General features: G+C 43.0%; 1 protein-coding gene and 1 long non-coding RNA gene across 4 annotated transcripts in view; one reads left to right on the top strand and one right to left on the bottom strand.

Moving 5' to 3' along the window:
* LOC107975043 (uncharacterized) overlaps positions 1 to 11,974 on the bottom strand; it is a 37,830-nt gene extending 25,856 nt beyond the window's left edge. The window contains exon 1 of the long non-coding RNA XR_001718222.3: positions 11,838 to 11,974. This is a non-coding gene — a long non-coding RNA (uncharacterized LOC107975043). The remainder of the gene's footprint in view (positions 1 to 11,837) is intronic.
* Positions 11,742 to 20,350, top strand: RPP40 (ribonuclease P/MRP subunit p40). Of its 3 annotated transcripts, none has more exons than XM_527222.9 (8): positions 11,742 to 11,917; positions 13,256 to 13,400; positions 14,679 to 14,747; positions 15,413 to 15,508; positions 16,459 to 16,584; positions 18,981 to 19,179; positions 19,311 to 19,445; positions 20,120 to 20,350. In XM_527222.9, exons 1-8 carry the CDS (start codon positions 11,795 to 11,797, stop codon positions 20,316 to 20,318), a joined length of 1,092 nt encoding a protein of 363 aa, XP_527222.4. In that variant the 5' UTR covers positions 11,742 to 11,794; the 3' UTR covers positions 20,319 to 20,350. The 3 variants fall into 3 exon arrangements, with proteins under 3 accessions (XP_527222.4, XP_016810344.2, XP_009448723.3); XM_016954855.4 differs by lacking the exon at positions 11,742 to 11,917 and adding an exon at positions 12,138 to 12,269; XM_009450448.5 differs by lacking the exons at positions 11,742 to 11,917; positions 13,256 to 13,400 and adding an exon at positions 13,553 to 13,768.
* Positions 20,351 to 23,579: the final 3,229 nt, after the last annotated feature.

The raw sequence follows: 23,579 nt of genomic DNA, 5'->3' as shown, positions 1-23,579 counted from the left end.
ATCCTAACTCAGTATCTGAGAATAACAGCAGCATTTTTTAAAAAGTGGAATACATTCACTTATGGTGTCATCAGACGGATTTTAAAATTCCAAGATATCTATTCATGTTCTCTCAGGCGACCACCCAGATATTTGCATTTTTGCCTCAGTTCGCTAAATGGCATGGTTTTGAGTTTTCATAATACATTTTTTTCCCCAGCAAAGTCCTCCCCCAACAATGATGCTCACCAAGGCCATGGCACCTAGCACACTGTCCTGCACATAAAATGCCCTCAAAACCCATGGAACGGGGTTGATCCAGGAATAAAACAAGCAGCAGAGATCGGTTTGTGCAAAGATAGTAAGTAGGTACCACAAATAAGACGGAAAGCCTACAATTCAGCAGCAAACATTTTACATTTATTTGAGAAATTATTTGCAATTAGGTCATCAAAAGATACCGGTTTAAAGCAGTGGGTTTTCAGCCTTGACCACACAATATAATCACTTGGAGAGCTTTAAACAACACTGCTGCCTGGGTCCCACTCCAGGGAATCCAATTTAACAGGTCTGTTGTAGTTTGGGTTTTGGGAATTTTAAAAGCTCCCCAGGTGATTTTAATGTGCAGCCACGGATATGGATCACTGGTTCAGGGTGAGAGATACATTAGCTGTGTGTGATTTTCATGTGTGCCCCATGGCAGTTCCTCAGTTTGGGGTCTTGGATACAGCTTTGCCCTGTTAAAATCAAAGGACTGCTTCAATACACAGTCAGCTGTTTGGCTAAATTGCAGCAGGTGGAAATGTCTTCTCAGCAGATCTATCTTTATGTTGCTTGCTTTTCAGAGTAAGAGGTTGTTTCAGGCACAGTTTGATTTAGCTTGCTTTGAAAATCATAAATAGCCTACAAATACCAAAAATGGATGAAAAGAATTTGCAAACATATGGAGTGCATTATATATGTTTTCAAATTTCCCCTATAATTAGAAATAAAAAATATATTGCTGGAGCCTTGATTCCTAAACTCAGCCCTCAGCTGTTTCCCTAAGTTATTTTAAGTTCTTCCAAGACAGTTCAGCTTTCTCTGGAGGGAATTATACCCAATGGGTATAAGTGAAGAGCCCTAGATGGGCATTTACAGAAGTGTCATTCTCCAGAATCTTGAAGGCCTAGGGGAGATGCATGAGTACTGTGGTCTATACAGGTGTCTGGACTTTGGAGTCAAGTATAGTTGATACTACTGAGTCACAGCCTAGTCACTTAGTAACTTCAAGGTTTTGAATTTGATCTGGAACTATTAGGGAAATCTCATCTGCAAGAAAAGGCATAATGATACTGATTGAAAAAATAATAGCAATTCTTCATACTTCCCTATCTATGCCCTCTGCAATGAGATTTTATAGCTGCTCCCATAAACAGACAGAATTTGTTTCCCCCAGTCTTGTATCTGGGTTGGCCTTATTTACTCTGGCCAACAAAATGCAGAGAGTATGACAGTGTGCCAGTTTCAGGGTTAGGCTCAAAGATCTTGGATGCTTCTGTTTTTTCTTTCAGAACCCCGCCATCTCCATGAAAACAAGCCCACGTTAGCCTGCTGGAGGAAGAGATACCATAAGCAGGAGAACCAAGGTACCCCAGTTGACAGCCAGCTCACCCCCGGAAGCAGAGCTAAACATACACACATACACACACCACACACATAGAGCTGAGTTGTGACCAGAAGAATGGCCCAGCTGAGCCCAGCCTAAATTGCTAACCAGCTCAATTATGAGCTAATTAAGTTCCGGGATGGTTTGTTATGTAGCAATAGCTAACTCATACACACACCCATTGCAGATGGGACTCAATGACATGTTGATTACAAGTTACTGGTAAACAGCAGGCCCCCTCTATGTTCTGATTTCCTTTCCCTCTTACTAAAGTTGGATCTCTTGGGTTGTACAGAAATGCATATAGACATGTGTGTATGTGACTGGTGCTTCAGCTCACACATTTCCCCACTCCAAAGAGGAAACAGACAATCATAGCTTGGCCACTCAGGCCCCAAGGCCAAATTGCAAAATAAGAAATTTGCTTTTCCAGATGCAGTGGCTCATGCCTGTAATCCCAGCACTTTGGGAGGCCAAGGTGGATGATCACTTGAGTCCAGGAGCTCAAGACCAGCCTGGGAAACATAGCGAGACCCAGTCTCTACAAAAAGTACAAAAATTAGCCAGGTGTGGTGGCACACACCTGTAGTCCCAGCTACTCAGGAGGCTGAGGTTGGAGGATCGCTTGAACCTGGGGAGCAGAGGTTGCAGTGAACTAAGACTGCACCCCAGCCTGAGTGATAGAGTGAGACTCTGTCTCCAAGGCAATAACAACAATGACAAAGTTTGTTTTTAGTCTATTCCTCCCATATCTAAAGTCTGCAGGTCAAAGCTGTGAATAGATTGGAAGGCATGAGATTCCCTTCTCCTGGGAACCCATTGTCCTTTGATCACTTCCATTTTTCACAGATTCTCTTCTTCTGATGTGATTAGGTAATGAGGCCAAGATTAAATTTGAAGCTCTCAGAGACCACAGGATTTTTCTTTCCAAGGCTTACCAGCACTTTTAGTTTCTAACATCACAAATACTAATTGCGGCCCGGTGCAGTGACTCACACCTGTAATCCCGGCACTCTGGGAGGCTGAAGTGGGTGGACTGCTTGAGCCCAGGAGTTCGAGACCAGCCTGGGCAACATGGTGAAACCTCATCTCTACAAAAAATACAAAAATTAGCTGGGTATAGTGGTGTGTGCTTGTAGTCCCATGTACTTGAGAGGCTGAGGTGAGAGAATCACCTGAGCCTGGGAGTTAAGGTTGCAGTGAGCTGTGATCGTGCCACTGCACTCCAGCCTGGGCGACAGAGTGAGACCTTGTCTCAAAAAAAAAAGAAACACTAATTGCAGGACACAACTGGGACAAAGAACATGATGAATTGAACCTGAATTCTCATTGCACCTAATATGCACAAGCATGTACATTACTAAACAGTGACGTATCTTCCAACAATTCCAGCAAGTTCCCAAGACTTGTCATCCACACCAGGTATTAGACTGAGAGGGTGCCCCTCTACTTGTTACTGGGATTAAAACAGGACTGGTTTGATGAATTCAGGGAGACAGAGGCTAAAATATTACGAAGGGAGCAAAGCTTTATAGACACATTAAATAAAAACAGCTCTAGTGAAAGCAGTGCAATGGCCAAGGTTAGCTGACTCAAGGCAACTTCCTTTTTCTTTTCCAATAAACAACATTTTCAGGGAGAGAAGCCCAGGCTGGATGTAAGAATGCTTTGATGACTGCTCAGGAACATGACTGAATTCAAGATGAATAAAAGAGATAAAATCCACATTTTAATTGTAAACAAATGTGTCCCTGAAAAAAACTCAGATCCAAAAGTCTATGTATATGTTAATCAAATGCAAGAAAATTTTACAGTATGTGTCACTTATTATGTATCTCTTTTTCTCAACCCCTCCCGTTTTCGAACATCTAAAGTTACTAAGTATGTAGTTACTTTCTAGGGAGGAAAAAAACCCAAAAATAGAATACCTCCCATTGACTTCAATGTGAACATTAATACTGGAAAATTAGATTTTCGTTTCCTATTTTGTCTGTATTGTTATCTTTTAAAAAGACAAAGATGCAGAGTTTTATATGTGAGATAGAACTTTTTTTAAATTTTTAATTGTGGTAAACTACGCATAAAATTTACCATCTTAACAATTTTTTTTGAGACAGGGTCTCCCTGTCACCTAGGCTGGAGTGCAGAGGCACAATCACGACTCACTTGACTTCCCTCACTTGGGAGGCTGAGGTGTGAGGATCGCGGGAGCCTTGACTTCCCAGGCTCCAGTGATCCTCCTACCTCAGCCTCCCAAGTAGCTGGGATCACAGGTGCGTGCAACCATGCCCAGCTAATTTTTGTATTTTTTGTAGAGACGGGGTTTTGCCATGTTGCTCAGGCTGGTCTTGAACTCCTGAGCTCTAGCAACCCACCCTTCAGCCTTGCAAAGTGCTGGGATTACAGGTTTCAGCCACCAGACCCGGCCTCCATCTTAACTATTTTTAAGTGTACAGTTCATCAGTGTCAAGGGTGTTCACATTGTTGTACAACCAATCTCCAGAGCTTTTTCATCTTGAAAAACAGAAACTCTAGATCCATTCAAAAACTGCATTTTTTGGTAAAAACAAAACAAAACAAAACTCTGAATGTAAAATGCTTCATTTCTTCACTTATTAGTCAATAATTGCAGTGTTCGCATTCTATGCAGAATACCCTTCCAGGAACTAGGAACTGTGGAGAGATGGAAATGAGGTAACAAATGCGCCTATGAGATGGAAGGTCCCCGGAAGGCAGGGACGGGGCGACATTGTATCTCTGGTTCTCCCTAAAGTTCCACACCTAGTGCTGTGGCCTTCCATGTGCACATCCATGCCCCCCCAACCCCCGTGTCCCGACTCCCTGCTTGAGCCTGAGCCCCGCCAGCCCCAGCTCCCGCCTGTGAGGGCATATCCAGGCTCCTGGGGCCCACGACTCCAGGTGCTGGGATTTGGGGATTTATGGTGTGATGTTCTTCCCACATCCTTTTCATCCTTCCCCTCAGTGCCTGCACTGGCCAGTACCGGCCTTTCCTTGCCCACAGCTCTGCTTATTCTGCTCCAAGCAGCTCCCCTCCCTTCCTCCTTCCTCCTGCTGTGTCTCTTTTCAATATGTGTGTTCCCTTCCCTCAGTAGAATAACTCTTCTTCCACTCCCTGTCTCATTCACTGGGAACCAAAAATCCACTCCATGGCATAGCATTCCCAGTTTTGAAAAAAGTTGCTGAGATCGCGCCACTGCACTCCAGCCTGGCCAACAGAGCCAGACTCTGTCTCAAAAAAAAAAAGGTCACATTCTGGAACAAAAACCAGCGTCATCCACCTCTAGAGATGTTAGAAGTAATTGAAAGTCCTTTAGGATCTCCAAAAAAACTTTTCTTTCTCATTTCCTTCTGGCTCACGCCTATAATCCCAGCACTTTGGGAGGCCGAGACGGGCAGATCATGAGGTCAAGAGTTTGAGACCAGCCTGGCCAACACAGTGAAACCCCGTCTTTATTAAAAATACAAAAATCAGCCGGGTGTGGTGGCATGCACCTGCAGTCTCAGCTACTCAGGAGGCTGAGGTGGGAGAATCGCTTGAACCCGGGAGGCAGAGGTTGCAGTGAGCTGAGACCATGCCCTTGCACTCCAGCCTGGGTGACAGAGTAAGATTCCATCTCGAAAAAAAGAGTTCCTTCTAATTAAACTATTTTCCTCAAGCACCAGTATTCAAGATAAAAAATTTTTTAAAACAATTATGATGGTAATAAAAGGAATAAAGTACTGACACAATGCTGCAACTTGAATGAACCTTGAAGATATTTTGCTATGCGAAAGAAGGCAGTCACAAAAGTCCACATAGTATATGATTCCTTTTATATGAAATGTCCAGAAAAGACAAATTTACAGAAAGTAGATTAGTGGTTGCTTAGGGCTGGAGGAAGGGATAGGAGGGTGACAGCTAAAGGATACGGGGTCTGCGCATTGTGGCTCACGCCTGTAATCCCAGCACTTCACGGGGCCGAGGCGGGTGGTCCCTTGAGCTCAGGAGCTCGAGACCAGCGTGAGCAACATGGCGAAACCCCATCTCTACAAAAAAAAATAAAAAATTAGCCGGGCAGAGTGGGGAGTACCTGTAGTCCCAGCTACTCAGGAGGCTGAGGCAGGACTGCTTGAGCCCAGGAGTTCAAGGCTGCAGTGAGCCAAGACTGCACTCTAGCCTGGGTGACAGAATGATACTCTGTCTCAAAAAAAAAAAAGTTATAAAACTGACTGTGGTGTTGGCTGCACATATCCGTGAATATATTAAAAACCACTGAATTGTACAGTCTAAATAAGCAAAATGTAAGGTCTGTTAACTATATCTCAAGACAGCTGTTCAAAAAAATTTTTTAATTATGAACTATTTCATACACACAAAATTGTATATATATGTATACATATATGATATAAAGAAAAATAAAATAAATACTCTGCACCTATCATCTGCCTAATAAATACAATTTCACCACCACCCACGAGGCCTTCTGCATGGCCTCTCCCAAATATAACCCTTTGCCTCCCCATCTAGGAGAACCATTCATCTAAAGTTTAAAAATTATTCCTGGCCAGGTTGGTGGCCCACACCTGTAGTCCCAGCTACTAGGGGTGGAGACGCTGAGGTGGAGGATGGCTTGAGCGCAGAAGGTGGGGGCTGCAGTGAGCGGGACTGCACCACTGCACTCTAGCCTGGGTGACAGAGTGAGACACTACCTCAAAAAAAAAAAAAATTCCTTTGACTATCATTACAGTTTTACTATATATGTACATATGTCTAAACAATACAGTTTAACTTTGTAAGTTTTTAAACTTTTCTATAAATGTATCCGTTACACTTGCAAAATGCATTTTTCAGTCAACACTGTTTTTAAGAGCCTTCTGTGTTTTATTCAATTCTATGTATTGTTTACAAACCAACAATACTCTAAATTGAAGACACTGAAATCTACCTCACAAAGGATTCATGTGAGATAATGAATATAAAATGCTTATAGCAGTGCCTGATTCATTATAGGTATTATATATGTAAAATACTGTATGTTAATAATTGTATATATTATAGCAATTGTCCTTTCTCTGTGAATGTGTATTAATATTATTTCATCAACTACATTAGCCCTTAAGAGTTTTCAAAATGTAGTAAAATCCAAGTTACACAGGCCTTTGGGAAATGCCTCATTCTAGATATTGAAAGTTTCTGTATAGCTAAGATTTGAGTTTTTCGTGTACCAATTCATTTTCATGTACCAATTCATATACCAATGTTATGTTTTTAAATTTAAACAAATTAAAAGAATGATCTTTATGAAAAAACTTCAGCCATTTCCAAATTCTCTTCCAAATTTCTTTATGAGCATGTGTGACAAAGCTTTAATCAGACCACAAACTGTTTTGTGTTCTGCTTTTTTTTGAGACAGGGTCTTGTTCTGCCACCCGGGCTGGAGTGCAGCAGCGTGATCATAGCTCACTGCAGCCTCAAAGTTCCAGACTCAAGTGATCCTGCCACCTCAGTCTCCTGAGTAGCTGGGACAACAGGCATGCGCCATCAGGCCCAGCTATTGTTGCCCAGGCTGGTCTCCAACTCCTGGGCTCAAGCAATCCTCCCACCTCAGCCTCCCAAAGTGTTAGGATTACAGGCATAAGCCACCATGCCTGGCCATGTTCTGCTTTTAAGGCATGACTTCATTTGTATGCCTCTGTACAGCGATATGGCCTATGGAGCTGCCATGGTTAATGTTTGTGTCCTTCACTGATCTCCACACCAGTCACGGAGAGAGCAGCCCAGGAGAAAATGACACTGTCTAGTTCTTAGGCGGGTCATACATTCTTCTTGGGGGCTGTCTTAGTCCATTTGTGCTGCTAAAAGAGAACATCATAAAATGGGTAACTTATAAACAACAGACTTTTCTTTCTCACAGTTGTGGAGGCTGGGAAGTCCAAGATCAAGGCACTGGCAGATTCAGTGTCTGGGGAGGGGCCGCTTTCTTGTTCATTAGATGGCATCTTCTCCCTCTGTCCTCATATAATAGGAGGGGAAAGGCAGCTCTCTGAGGCTTCCTTTATAAGTGCATGAATCCCATTTCTAACCTCCCAAATGCCCTACCTCCTCATACCATCACATTGGTGATTGCATTTCAATACATGAGCCTTGGGGGAACACAAACATTCAGACCATAGCAGGGGCCATTATTATTATTATTATTATTATTTTATTATTTTTGAGATGGAGCCTCACTCTGTTGCCCAGGCTGGAATGCAGTGGCACCATCTCAGCTCAGTGCAACTGCCGCCTCCCGGGTTCAAGCAATTCTCCTGCCTCAGCCTCCTGAGTAGCTGGGATTACAGGCATGCACCACCACACCCGGTTAACTTTTGTATTTTTCGTAGAGACAGAGTTTCACCATGTTGGCCAGACTGGTCTCGAACTCCTGACCTCAAGTGATCCACCCGCTTTGGCCTCCCAAAGTGCTGGGACTACAGGCATGAGTCACCGTGTGTGGCCCACAGGCCATTAATTTTCTCCATTGCAGCCATTGGTGCCAGTTTCCACTCTGCTGTCTGAGGGCAGTTTCAATCTGTAAGCCAACACCAATTGATTTGTAGCAGCTGCCTAGAACCCTGTGCTGACAGGAACTGTGAGGTCAAGTTCAGGTTCAGCAGGAGGGCGGCCTCTGATTTAGCACAGGTGTCTGCAATAGATACATTTCCCTGCAGTGCTGCTCCTAACTGTAAAGAGATGATGTTAAACAACTCCAGGGCAGTGCTAGGATCCTAATGAACATAACCTGATCACTCCCTGTGTTTCTGAATCAGACAGCTGTCTCCTTTCACCAGTACGGCCTGTATACGGTTATGATACATTTACAAGCACATAAGTTTATGGACACTGTCATTGTGCTTTGGATTTGCACCCTGACCCAGGCATTAATTTATTTAAAAGAATATTTTAACATTGTCAAAGAGTTGAGCATCTTTAAATTGTTTCTTTCTCTGTTTTGTTGTTGTTGTTGTTTGTTTTTTTGAGATGGAGTCTCACTCTGTTGCCAGGCTGGAGTGCAGTGGCAAGATCTTGGCTCACTGTAACCTCCACCTCCCGGGTTCAAGTGATTCTCCTGCCTCCGCCTCCCAAGTAGCTGGGACTACAGGCACCTGCCACCACACCCAGCTAGTTTTTGTATTTTTAGTAGAGACAGGGTTTCACCATGTTGGCCAGGATGGTCTTGATCTCTCGACCTCGTGATCCACCCGCTTTGGCTTCCCAAAGTGCTGGGATTACAGGCATGAGCCACAGCACCCGGCCAATTCTGTTTCTATTCTTTCTAACTTTATTGCATTATGGCCCGGAAATGGGATGTGTAAAATTTTTGTCCTTTTATATTTACTAAGTCTATATTTTTTTGTTTTCAGAATATGATCAAAGATATTTCTATTTCTTTGCAAGTCTATTAGCTCAGATTTTTCAAAATTATGTTACTATTTTGGGTATACATATAAATATGTTTTGTTTCATGTGCTTTTTTTTTTTTTTTTAACCATTTCTGGCTTTTCCATCTTGCACTTTTCCTTCCATACCCTGGGCTCTAGATTCTATGATCTAATATCTGTTTGTCAGTTAAGACGGCTTTCAGCTCTAGAGACCAGAAAATCTGACAGACAGAGTGTGAATAAGCAAGGGAAGGAGATGAGGCTGAAGAGGCAGGCTCAGGCCAGTGTGTAAGCTTTTATTCCATCACAGTGAGAAGCCAGTGGTAGGGTCTAAATGGGGCTGTGGGGGTATATCATGTTTTTCATGTTTTTAAGAGATCACTCTGGATGCTGAGTGCAGAATGGACTGTGGGAGGGCAAGAGAGGCAGCAAGGAGAAGGTTTGGAGGCAGTCTTGGGCAGCAGGCCAGTGAGTGACGAAGGTGGCTGAAACTGGCTGTAGAAACGCAGAGAGCAAGAAGAGGCTGCAATCAGGATGCGTGCTGCAGGCAGGGCCACAAGACTTACTGTGGGATTGCATGGCGGGTGAGAAGGGAAGAAGTCAGGGGTGAGTCCTTGTACTAGTCATCTGGATACTCCGCTCAGGGAAGAGGCGCCACATCTAGGGGTTATCAGCAGCCAGAGAGGAGGACTTAAAGCTGCAAGACTCTGTGGGGTCACTCTTGAGAAGAGGGCAGTTTATATCTCTCAATACATTTTTCAGCTGATATTTACATAGATAGAATTTATTTTGCATCTTCAAAATATGCCACATTTTAAACTAAATGGTTTGCTGGAAAAGCTTCACGGTGCTTCCAAATACAATTGGTAGACCATCAGGATCACACCAGTCACTTTGTGGAGTTGATGTTTCAGTCTTGGGCCACTGCTACCACACACAAAGCAACTGTCTGGTGACAATTACATTAAATATGAGGTGACCAAGAAGCAATGCTTTAAGCCTTTTACATCTTAACATGTTATTAGTAGCTGTTATTTATAAAACATCTAGCTGCCATATTGTGATCTAGGAAATTAGTAGGGTTTTTTTTAATTAACTTGCCACGCCTTATAATTCTGCTGTTTAAAATAATGGGAAACAGGTTCTCATTAGGTTTTTCCTTGGAAAGAAAATGTGACATTTCAGTCATAGATTACATTTTGACTTTTTTTTTTTTTTTTTTTTTTGAGACAGAGTCTCACTCTGTCGCCCAGCCTAGAAGTGCAGTGGCGAGATCTTGGCTCACTGCAACCTCTGCCTCCCAGGTTCGAGTGATTCTTCTGCCTCAGGCTCTTGAGTAGCTGGGATTACAGGCATGCGCCGCCACACCCGGCTAATTTTTGTATTTTTAGTAGAAAGCGTTCACCATGTTGGCCAGGGTGGTCTTGAACTCCTGACCTCAGGCGATCTGCTCGCCTCGGCCTCCCAAATTGCTGGGACTACAGGCGTGAGCCACAGCACTCAGCCAGATTACCGATGTTTTTAGTGGCAGATGACTTTCCGGCCTTGTCTTAGTTTTGATTTTTTTTTTTTTTTTTGAGATGGGGTCTCACTATATTGTCCAGGGTGGTCTTGAACTTCTGAGTTCAAATGATCCTCCCACCTCAGCCTCCCAAAGTGCCGGGATTACAGGCATGACCCACTGTGACCGGCTTAGTTTTAAATTCTTAATTATTTACCTTGTAAACTACTTAATTCCATTTCTTCCACATCGCATAGAAAAACTGATGCTCCAGGAAGATGTATCACCAATATTCTGCTATTTTGTATCCCGCCAGTGCAGAATTGGGGCTGTGCCTCTCTAGTTTGAGAAGCATGTAGTAACATACTTGATTTTGCCCTGAATCAGTAACGTACCGCATGCTGGGAGCCGCAGTCTCTTAACCGCTCCAAGCCCGTGACAGAAAAACGAAATGGAAAAATGACTTAGGAGAATTATCACTATTAACCCCCAGAAACAACACATTATTAAAAGCGGTTCTGAAGGGCTATTTAAAAGGGAAATCAATAGTAGTTTCAAAGGAGTCCTATTGTAAGGCAAAAATTGTGCTTTACCTTCCCGCACAAACTTCCCTAATGTTTTGGGAAGGACTGATGCAAACTTTTAGTCCTGTTGGCCTGTGTTAATAATGGCCAAGAGGTCCCCAATGGGTAACAGAGTCCTGTGAACCAAACAGTGTGAGAAGTCAGAAAGCAGCTGGGTGTGGCCCCCAAAGCAGCTTAGGGGGTTACTTAACTGTGCGGCTACATTTCTTGACCATATACTAAAGGAACTGGGCCTTTCCATGTGATGTTTTCCTTTTATAACGGTGGCAGGAAGCGGTCCCTCTGAGGGGCCTGACCGAGGTATGCGCCGGCGCCAGGCTGGGGTCCAAGGGGCGCTCCGAGACGGGGCCCATAGAGAGGGTTTAGGGCAATTCCAAGGGATGGCGGGGACGGAGGAAAAGTGGCGTTGAAAAGGCAAGAGCCAGGTTCCCAGCCACTGGGACAGTGAATTTACAGCTTCAGACATCCACCAAAGAGCGGCTGCGTGTGCTCCTGAGAAGTCTAAGAACTGTTCAGAAACCCGGCGCCGCCATCCCCACTCCACCGCCGCCAGGGGCGCACAGCAGCGGGTATGCGGCCGGAGGGAAGGGGCGGGGCGGGAGGAAGGGGCGGGGCGTGCCCCGCCAGCGGAGGCCGGGAGGACCAGGAACCCAGGGGAGCATGGCCACGCTGCGCCGGCTTCGGGAGGCGCCGCGGCACTTACTGGTTTGCGAGAAATCCAACTTCGGCCACCACAAGTCGCGCCACCGGCATCTTGTGCAGACGCACTACTATAACTACAGGGTGAGTGCGGCTGTCCTCGGCTTTCCGGGCCGTGCTCAGTCCCCGCGTGCGAGAGAGGTCTGGGGAGAGTGCTAGGCTTCGCGGGGCGGGGCCGCCGGCGGTGCGCGGAGGGGCGGGGCCCTCGCCCGGCTTGCTGGGAGTTGTAGTCTCTTAACTGCTCTAAGCCAGTGGCTTGCAGGGCTACAGGACTACAACTCCCAGGATGCGCCGGGCGTGGGGGCGGTACCCAGTCTGGAGGGGGCTGTTGTCAGGGGCGTTCTGGCTGCTCACTCGTGTCAACCCGCCGAACTGGGAGTCCAGGGAGGGATTCGAGGTTCAGGGCCGGGACCAGGGAGTTAGGACGGTGTGACGGGTGCGATGTGCAACTGCGGGGCAGCCACGTGCACCTCGCTTTTTCCCCAAATCAGGGCGGGTCTCGCGCCTCCTCCCCACCACTGCCTCCTCCCCAGCTTGAATCCCTCTCCCACCTGCGTACCTGTGGATCTCACCAGAGCATCCTGCCTAGGCTCGGCCCAGGAAGCGACTGATTTTCTAAATTGGTTGTGGGAACTAATTTGATATCTGAGAAACGTCAAGAAACTAACCTTATCATGGGGGATTAAACATTTTACACTTTAAATGGATCAGCTTAATAACTCAGGTTTGACTGAGCAGTGTTTCAGAGATGTTAAGTGGTGACCTGATCAGTCAGAACAGGCTGGTGTTTGAGCCTTGGGACAGTGATGACTTTTACAATGTGGCAACATTTGAAGCCTGCCGTGTTTTTAACATCTATGTTTGGATGTCAAGCTCATCACAGCAGTCAGGGATGTATACTTTAACTCGCCTGTTGCATTTTTCTGTCTTGAAAATGAAAACATACAGGAGCACCATTGCTTGCACATAGATTCTTAGTAATTGGATGTCCATAAATTAATTCCTTATGCCCCGACAGATAGTTTGTTTCATTCCAGGATAACACCAGGGTAAACAAATCAAGGGATATTCAATTATACTATATTTCCTTGAAAATAAAATAGTGAAAGGAACAGGACATAAAATATACAGCATTGCTAATTTGCAAAAGATTAAATGCAAGCACGAGTTTTCCATTAAAAGTATTCTGTTCAATCCCCTTCCTGTACTGTACGTTTGAATGCAGAAATGAAAAACTTAAGTAGTCAGATTTCTCTTTGCCTGAGATAGGTAAGTTAACGTAAGAGTTTTGTTGCCCGTGTTTTTATGTTCCAGTGAAACTCGTGGAGAAATAACAACTTTCATGATTTTGTTTCATTCCTAAAAACCTGGGTGTTCATCTTCATGGAAGTAAGACCTTGTTTGTATTACACATTCCAATAGGTTTCATTTCTCATTCCTGAATGTGGGATACTATCGGAAGAACTGAAAAACCTGGTCATGAACACTGGACCCTATTACTTTGTGAAGAATTTACCTCTTCATGAATTAATTACACCTGAATTCATCAGTACCTTTATAAAGAAAGGTAAGAAAAACCTGAAATGGCTGTGAACAAGGCTGGATGAGGAAGGGTAGGGAGACCACATCACGATGCTAGGGCTGTTCTTTTGTTTCAAACAGGGCCTGTGGTATAGTCTGTGTGGTCAGGTGCACACACGTTCTCCCCCGCATTCTCATCCTGTTCTTTCTTGTACCCTCTTTAGGTGGTGGTTTCTGATTGCAATTGGCCACAAGTGTTGGATGGGGATGTTGTAACATGACAGTATCCGTCCCCTTAAAATGAGGATTAATGGAGAGGAGAGACTTGCAATCTGTGTTCGGATGCACTGCTGTTGAAGATGTGGCTGCAAAGACACTATGCTGTCAGCAGTCCCACAGCAGCTGTCTCAAAGGGTTGGTCTCCGGATACAGCCACAGCTACTGTTCACAGAGCAAAGTGCTCGTTGGGGTCCAGTGTCTTCTGCTTAGATTTTGTAGCCATAACCCCTCCTCTGCTCACCCCATTTCCACCCATATCTGCTGGGTTGGACTGGTTTGTTTCAGTTGATTCCTGGGAGCCATTTGTTTGAAACTATTTCAGAGGGCCTTTAGGGATTCCACCCACACTACATAAGTCACCTGTACAGTGGCCACATGCTTATCTTGTGGTAGCCCCCATGTGTGTCCTCTCCAGTGAAGATATGAAGAATTCTAGTTACCAGTAGCTCCTCTCATTCTGACACTGCTGGGGCGACTTATGAGCTGGGCATCTTGTCTGGTCTCATCACCGTTATTCCTTTCATCTATTTCGAGGTCTGACACCAGTCTGTGAATTACATGGACACTGGCTGTAGCAGGCACTGTTAAATGTCTTACCAAATTTAACCCTTGCAACAACTTTATGAAGCAAGCCTATGATCCTCATTTAACAGGTGAGGAAACTGAGGCTTGGAGAGGTTGAGTAGCTTTTGAATCTTAACCTGGAACTCTGCCTCTGAGAGGTGTATGTTTATCTAGAATTCTACTTTGGACCCCTCTCTGCGCATCCCCAAAGGTCACGTTCCGTTCTGAGTCAGTTTTTTGCTTGATGATAGTAAACTTGCACAAATAGGCCCTTGGTCAGGGAGTGAACTAGCTGGAGCTTGGTCTTCTGCATGCTCCAGCTTACCTTTAGCAGATGTTTGGTTTATTGAGTGAGCTGGAGCAGTGGTAGAAACTGACCTTTAATTACCTGGAAGACTGGTTATCTTGTAAAAATAATCCACTAACATCTTGCAGGTGTAATTTCTTGTTTTAAATTTTTCCTCTGTACTTTCTCTTCCAGGTTCTTGCTGTGCACTAACATACAATACAAATATTGATGAAGATAATACTGTTGCCCTGCTACCAAATGGTAACACTTTATTTTTTCATCTTTCTTTAATTGTTAAAAAAAAAAAATGCATACTGTAAAAAAAAAAAAAAAAAAGTCGGCTGGGCATGGTGGCTCACGCCTGTAATCCCTGCACTTTGGGAGGCCAAAGCAGGTGTATCACCTGAGGTCAGGAGTTCGAGACCAGCCTGGCCAATGTGGTGAAACCCTGCCTCTACTAAAAATACAAAAAAAATTAGCCGGCGTGTTGGTTCATGCCTGTAGTCCCAGCTCCTTGGAAGGCTGAGGCAGGAGAATCACTTTGAACCTGGGAGGCGGAGGTTGCAGTGAGCCAAGATTGCTCCACTGCACTCCAGCCTGGGAGACAGAATGAGACTGTCTGAAAAAAAAAAAAGAAGATATTCAAAAGAATGAGTATAACATGACTGATTTATTTCATCTTTAGTAGAAATTCAGATTATTTTTAATTTCACTATTATAAATAATATCCTTGGATGTATAATGTATAAATAATATCTGTTACAAGACATGTATACATATAAGTAATATTCTTGTGATATAAATAAGATCCTTGTATGCAGTTTGTTACATTGATATCTAACTGCTCAATTTGCCTTGCTTTCTTTTAGTCAGACAACGTAAGTTCTATTTTTGGTATCTTATGGGAGTTATTATTTGATTTATAGGGAAATTAATTTTGTCACTGGATAAAGACACTTATGAAGAAACTGGACTTCAGGGTCATCCATCTCAGTTTTCTGGCAGAAAAATTATGAAATTTAGTAAGTATCATGTGTGTTCCATCTGTTTCTAATCTTGTGGCAATTTAAATTTAAATGTTTGAATTGCCTCTAATCTCTTTGTTCAAAAAAATGTGGCTTTTAAAAAAAAATCTGTCAAACTTCTGACTCGAGCTTCACAGAGGATAGGATGATGCTTTTAAGTTCATTTCTTTTCAGCTGTGGATGCATTTAATAAAGATTGTAGACTTGGACTGGTCAATTAAATATATATGTTTCGGGTTAAACCTTGGCAGGCCAAGGCGGGCGGATCATGAGGTCAAGAGATTGAGACCCTTGTGACCAACATGGTGAAACCCCATCTCTGCTAAAAATGCAAAAATTAGCTGGGCGTGGTGGCGCATGCCTGTAGTCCCAGCTACTCGGGAGGCTGAGGCAGGAGAATTGCTTGAACCCGGGAGGCGGAGTTTGCAGTGAGCCAAGATCGCACCACTGCACTTCAGCCTGGCGACAGAGTGAGAGTCCATCTCAAAAAAAAAAATTTCAAAGTACTGAACCCAAGATAGGAGTCTACAACTTATTCTTAATAAAGAATTTCCTTTGGTTTCCCCAAGTCTTTATGATTACTAGTAGAAATTCACCCATGAGTGAAGAGATGTTTTGCTGACAGCGTCTGGCTCGAACATCAATAGCTAAGGCCGCCACATCCATAAGTAGATTAAACCTGACCTCTCAAGGTCCTCTGCCCTTGGTCTTTGACCTAGGAAACATATAAATTGAAAATGTCTGTTTTTATTAGCTCTCAAGGTTAGAAGTGCGCACCAGAGGGATCTTATTTATTTGGCAAACCAAAGGGAGCGGAAGAAGAATAAAACCATTTTACTATCCATAAAATTTCCCAAAATTCTAGTTTTTAAAAATGTAACACTTTTTCCATGGTAGAAGCTGTACGTATATGAATGAAATATATGTTCTTTTTTTCATTTTTAAAGTTGTTTCCATTGATTTGATGGAATTATCCTTAAACTTGGATTCTAAGAAGTATGAAAGAGTATCTTGGTCCTTCAAAGAAAAGAAGCCATTGACATTTGATTTTCTTTTGGCTTGGCATAATACAGGTACGAAGAATAAATTATGTAATGATACAGTGATTTTGAAAGTAATTGTTAATTAAAGAGGAGTAATGGAGGATTGAATGGTGATTCACTCTTTAGTCAAGGAATATTCTATACGTATATATAAAAATATTATTAAGGAAACTAGCCCTTCTGACATCTCTGAAAACCATAGTTCAGGATCATGTAGGCACGCAGGCCTTTCTGCCTGAGTCTCTTTGGGTTATATGTAGATCCAGAGATCTTGAGAGTGGCTTCAGAGCAGCTAAATTTTATCTATTTCTCCCCTTTCCTCTCTCCAGGTTACCTTGAACAGCCTTGACTATAATATTTTTAAGTAGCACCAATTATATACACAATCTGCTTATTTATTATCACAGGGTACTGACTCAGGCCTACCATTAAATGTCAGATTAATTTGTTATAACTTTTAATTGATTAGGACACTAAATTTAGTTCAAAGTTTGCTATTCACCACACAGCGTAATCTGCCTAAAACGGCCATGTATGTTGCTCCTTTTAGAAGTATATCTTTGGCCCAGATAATAATGGATCAAGTCATCAGGAATTATGGTGTAGTACTCTCTTTTGGAGGATAGGAAGCATGGTGGTCTGTTTTAGAAATAGCCCCATCTGTCTGCTCCTCGTGGGAAGTGTCTGGTCACTGGGTGCTCCAAGTTGCTCCCATGAGTCCTAGGTCTGGCCTTCGGTGCCTCTCCTTCCATATATGGTAGACAGAAAAGAGGGCAAAAAGGCTTATTGAAGTTTCAGTTGCGTGAAGTCTTCTATGCAGATTATCCAGACGTTGGATTCTGGATAGCTCCCTATTCCTAAAGCTCCTAAGTATTTTAAGGATTTGTCAGGACTGTGAAAGTTCTGAGATTTCCTCATACTTGCAGGCTAACTAGGTAGCCTGCCACAGTCTCAGGGATGCTGGCAGAAGACACATAAGCCCTGGGTCAGAGACACAGGACTTAATTCCTCAGAGGAATGGTAGTAGCCAAAATATATTAGTCAGGGTTCTCCAGAGAGAAAGGACCAATAGGAAGGAAGGAAGGAAGGATGGATGGATGGATGGATAGATGGATGGATGGATGGATGGATGGATGGATGGATGGATGGTTCGTTGGATGGTTGGATGGTTGGATGGATGGATGGATGGATGGATGGATGAGAGGAGATTTATTAGGGAAATTGATCATGCAGTTATGGAGGCTGAGGAGTCCCACGACAGGCTGTCTGCAAGTGGGAGACCCAGGGATGCTGGTAGCCTGGCTCAGTCCAAATATGAAGGCCTGAGAATCAGGAAAGAAGATGGTATAATTCTCAGTCCAAGGCCAAAGCCTGACCACCTGTGGATCTGCTGGTGCAAGCCCCAGAGTCCAAAGGCTAGAGAACCTGGAGTTCTGCTGTCCAAGGGCAGGGGAAGAAGGGAGTCCCAGCTCCAAGGGACAGCGAATTCACTGTTCCTCTGCCGTTTTGTTCTACCTGGGGCCCCAGCCGGGTAGATGGTGCCACCCACAGTGAGGGCAGATCTTCCCACTCAGTTTACCCACTCACCTGCCAGTCTTCTCCAGAAACACCCTCACAGACACACCTAGAAATAATGCTTTACCAGCCATCTAGATGACCCTTCATCCAGTCAGGTTGACACCTAAAATTAACCATCACACCGAATATCACCATTTGCACCAGTTCACCAAGCCCCATTTCCAGAGTGACACCAGGCGATGCTGGCACATGCAGTAGGTTGCATTACAGGAGAGGAACCTGGAGTTTAAGAACTCCAGTCCTTTGTAAGGGACAGTAAGCCTGCTGATAATATGCCTGGAGAGAGGGAGGGTGACATTATTTCTATTACACTGGACAGTAAGCAAGCCTGCCCTTTGCCATGGAGGGAGTACTATCTCTGTCTTCCAAGGCCGTTGGCTACACAAACATCCCTGAAAAGATACGCTGGATTTTATTGGGTTTTCAAAGTCAAGCTGGGATGAGGTTCAATCACCATTCAGTTTCTCTTCTTTTTCTTTAATAGAGGTTGTGCAGATAAGCTCCTTCTCTCTGGAGTTCACTAATATTATTCATACATCAGGAATGCTTTTGGTTTTAAGTGTGAAGTTGAAATTTTTTTATTAGCACAAACAGTGAAACTAGTTTGGGTCTGATCAGAAACTGTTGTGCTTTTCCAGGAAAAGTGTGAAAAAAGATGAACGTTTACAGAACTTGAGCAAAAGGAGCTGAAAGCAGCTTTAAATGATTTTAATTTGAATGCAGCTCTGCACAGCTTCCATCTTACACAATCTTACCGCTCAAATGGGAATGGGTGGGTTCAGGGATTCACTAAACTTGCTTACGATGGTCAAATGGATTCAAATGGCCTTGTGTGGTGTGTTTTTAAGGTTCAGAAGAATCGACAATGATGTCATATTTTTCCAAGTACCAAATTCAGGAGCATCAGCCAAAAGTAGCACTGAGCACGTTGAGAGATCTCCAGTGCCCAGTGCTGCAGAGCAGCGAGCTGGAGGGAACGCCAGAGGTGTCCTGCCGGGCTCTGGAGCTCTTCGACTGGCTCGGCGCCGTCTTCAGTAATGTCGACCTGTGGGTATCTGAACTCCCTGTGTCTTCCAGGGCTCTGGCCTGCTGCTTGTTTTTAATAGGAGTTTAATACTTTGGAAGTGATCATGTGATGGATATAAATGTGTTATCTCTCTCTATTTTTTTGGTGACAGAAATAATGAGCCTAATAATTTCATATCAACCTATTGCTGTCCTGAGCCAAGCACAGTGGTGGCAAAAGCTTATTTGTGTACAATCACTGGCTTCATACTTCCAGAGAAGATCTGTCTCCTATTGGAACATCTCTGGTGAGAACTCTTTACCTTTTATATCGCTCATCAGTGCTCTATAGAACAGTATGTCGAACAGTATAGATTTTTTCATTTTGGGAGGTGGTATATAAATAAAATGTACATTGAAAGGAACTGAAATCACCTATTGCAAAGACCGTACATTGAGTATAATCCTATTTAGTAAGCATATCTTCTCAATCTTCCCTTTTGAAATGTCAGATTTAAGTCTTGAAGGTTTTCCTTTTTAAGCCCAACATCCTTTTTCACATTTATTGGTTTAGTACTTTGATTTTCTTCGATAGGAAGGCTGGATATTAAAAATCTGGTGAATTATCCTGCAACGTTTCAGTTAACTGAGACTCTGAGAACAGTACTCTTAATAGGAGGGAAACGATCCTTAAACACCTGTGGGGTTTTTTGTTTTGGGTTCTTTTTGTCTTAAAGACCTCCCAGAATGAGGGTGGGAACAGCTGAGGTTTGTTTTGTGTGTTGCGTATTAGTTAATCCTTATGGAATTCACAGTGTGACATCAGGAACTTATCACACACCTCTTGATTTTCAAAAATTAAAGCTAAGATCTAAGCTTTATTAGAATATCAGAAGTACTACTTATCCTGAATAAATTTTTTAAAATGCAGACATTCCTAACTCTCTTTTAAAACTCTGTTTAACAACTACCTTTTTTTCAGTCACTACTTTGATGAACCGAAGTTAGCTCCATGGGTTACACTGTCCGTTCAAGGCTTTGCAGACAGCCCTGTTTCTTGGGGAAAAAATGAACATGGTTTTCGAAAAGGAGGAGAACATTTATATAACTTTGTGATTTTTAATAATCAGGACTATTGGCTTCAGATGGCTGTTGGGGCAAATGATCACTGTCCACCATAAAAAATAAAAATTAAAAATCGTGTTTGCTTACATTTATGCTTGCTTTCAGATTTCTTAATGGTAAAAGGTCTGTGTGTCCACTCAGGCTTGTGTGATGGTGACATTTCTCAGATCAGCATTTGCTAGCATCCTGCCCTGCACCTGAGACCCGTCTGTGATGGCAGCAGGGCCTGCTGTCCAATGAATAGCTCATAGTTGATTTATCTCTGTCAACATAAGCACAGGGTTGTGGGCTACTACGTGGTACACTGGGCCAGGATGTCCAGGGACTGGGGATATTGGTCCCCATCTCACCCCATTGGTTGAGATATATTTTGTTCATTACAACTTTTTCAGATAATAAAAAGAAATCTCATCTTTACCAGGGCCAGTCCCTGTTGTAAGTGCTGTTTATATATTACCATGTTAGAATCTCACACCAACCCTTTGAGGAAACTGAGGCACAGTGTGTAAATACACTACCAAAGTTACAGTGGCAATGGACCTGAGACTTGATCTCAGGCCAGCCTAGTTCCTAAGTGTGTTCTCACGCTAATGCCTGTGGATCAGAGAGGGATCAATGGATACTGTAAATTGTTACAGGACAGGTTGAAAGAATTTTATTTCCAGCAGTAAGGCTGATAAGGACCAGTTGAAAACAACTAAAACTTTAGAATACATATGAAGAACCATTTTTTTTTTATTATACTTTAAGTTTTAGGGTACATGTGCACAACGTGCAGGTTAGTTACGTATGTATACATGTGCCATGTTGGTGTGCTGCACCCATTAACTTGTCATTTAACATTAGGTATATCTCCTAATGCTCTCCCTCCCCCCTCCCCCCACCCCACAACAGGCCCCGGTGTGTGATGTTCCCCTTCCTGTGTCCATGTGTTCTCATTGTTCAATTCCCACCTATGAGTGAAAACATGCGGTGTTTGGTTTTTTGTCTGAAGAACCATTTTTTAATGTGAAAAACAAGAGCTGCAAAATAAGAGTTCTTAAAGGGAAAAAGAATTTTTTTTTTTTTTTTGTAAATGGAAGCAGAAACACAAAGAAGTGGAGTACTGACGCCACTTTTCCACCTTAGTGCATCTGCCAAATGCCAAATTGAATTTTTCTTCTCATAGCCTGGGGTGGGAAGGGGCTGCAGAACAGCACACAAAGCTCAGGGCCTGCCCAAGGGAGGAAAAGTAACAGGAGACCTCATAAAGTGAGACTCCAAAAGGATAGATGCAGTGTAGGGGTAAACTAGGAATAAATCCATCTGCTTCACCCATCCCCCCAACCCCTGTGAACAGCAAGGAAGATTTCTGTCCTGGGGGAAAACATCTTACTTGAGAGCCTATATATAACCACAGGCAGTTTTTAGGGTGGCTTGTTTGCACCACCTGGATAGTCTTAAAAAATCTCAAGAGGGAAATTTCAAGTGATAACAGGATTTTACTGCCTTACAGGTAACTGGCAGAAGCAAAACAGATTGTCTTTGGAGGAACTCGGAGAGTTTCAAGGAATGTAAGTTCATAGAAAAAATCACAAGTGTAAAATAGACAAGAACCAGCAGAAACAAGGGGCAGAAGCAGGCCGTTAAGTCTTAGAAAGACTTAAGATGTTAAAGTTAGCAAGCACATCCATAAAGTATGCTTTATGCTTACAGAAATAAGGAGGGTTAAATGGCATGAGTATAAGAACAACGAAGCAGATTGTAAAAAGTGCCAAACAAATCTAGGAATGAAAAATAGAATTGAAATTGCAAATTCCACTGGTTGGTTTAACAGCAGACTAGACGCCACTGAAAATAGAATAATGGATATGAAGAAATTAAGATCTTTTCAAATTTGCAAAAGCTGAAAGACTGTCACCCACGGGTCTGCACTGCAAGAAAAGTTAAAGGATGTCCTTTGGGCAGAAGGAAAATGCCTGCCTTCTGAAGGAAATAAGCACTGGAAATAGTAACAACATGGGTAAATGTAGGATTTATTATTTAAACCTCTTTAAAAGACAGTTATTTAAATAAAAGTCATAGTGTGGGATTTATAATATATGTAAGAGTAAAATGGATGACCACAATAGCTTAAAGATTAGGAGAGGAGAATCATGCTATTGTAAAGTTCTCATACACAAGGTGATGTGCTACCATTTGAAGATAGAGTGTGATAAGTTACAGATATGTGCTGTAAACCCTAAAGCAGCTGCTAAAATGACATACCAAAAAATCATACCTATTAAACTATCAAAAGATAAAATGGAATTGTTTTAAAAACTTGATTCATCAAAAAGAAGACAGAAAAAGAGGTAAAAGGGAATAAAGAACAGTTAGGATGAATCGAAGACAAATAGCAAGATGAGAGACTCAACCTAAGCATATCAATAATCACATTAAATGTGAATAGTGTGAACACCACCAATTAAAAGGCATAGATTTTCAGACTGGATTGAAAAAAACATGACCTAATTATATTCTGCCTACAAGAAATGTACTTTAAATAGAAAGATACAAATACTTAAAGGATGGAAAAAAGATATGCTAACACTAGTTACATGAAAATTGAAGTGGCTATATTAATCAAAATAGAGCAAAAAGTAATTCCCAGCATATTAGTCAATTCTCGCACTGCCATAAAGAAATATCTGAGACTGGGTAGCTTATAAAGAAAAGAGGTTTAATTGGCTCACATTTCTTCTTCTTCTTTTTTTTTTTTTTTTTTTTTTTTTTTTTTTGAGACAGAGCCTCCCTCTGTTGCCCAGGATGGACTGCAGTGGCGCAATCTCGGCTCACTGCAACCTCCACCTCCTGGGTTCAAATGATTCTCCTGCCTCAGTCTCTTGAGTAGCTGGGGTTACAGGCATGCACCACCATGCCTGGCTAGTTTTTTTTTGTTTCGTTTTTTTGTTTTTGTTTGTTTATTTTTCTTTTTTTAGTAGAAACAGGGTTTCACCATATTGGCCAGGCTGGTCTCGAACTCCTGACCTCGTGATCTCTCCACCTCAGCCTCCCAAAGTGCTGGGATTACAGGCATGGGCCACCACACCTGGCCTAATTGGCTCACGTTTCTGCAGGCTGTGCAGGAAGCACAGTGGGCATCTGCCTGGCTTCTGGGGAGGCCTCAGGAAAACTCAATCATGGCGGAAGGTGAAAGAGAAGCATGGCCAGAGCAGGAGGGAGGGGTGTGGGAGGTACCACACACTTTTAAACAACCAGATCTTGTGAGAATTCTATCACTAGAAGAGCACTAAATGGGGGAATCCACCCCCATGAGCCAATCACCTCCCACCAGG

This window comes from Pan troglodytes, chromosome 5 (assembly GCF_028858775.2).
Source record: "Pan troglodytes isolate AG18354 chromosome 5, NHGRI_mPanTro3-v2.0_pri, whole genome shotgun sequence".
In the NCBI taxonomy this organism is placed as follows: Eukaryota; Metazoa; Chordata; class Mammalia; order Primates; family Hominidae; genus Pan; species Pan troglodytes.
Note: the sequence above shows the minus strand (reverse complement) of the source record. Positions and strands in the feature narration are given on the sequence as shown.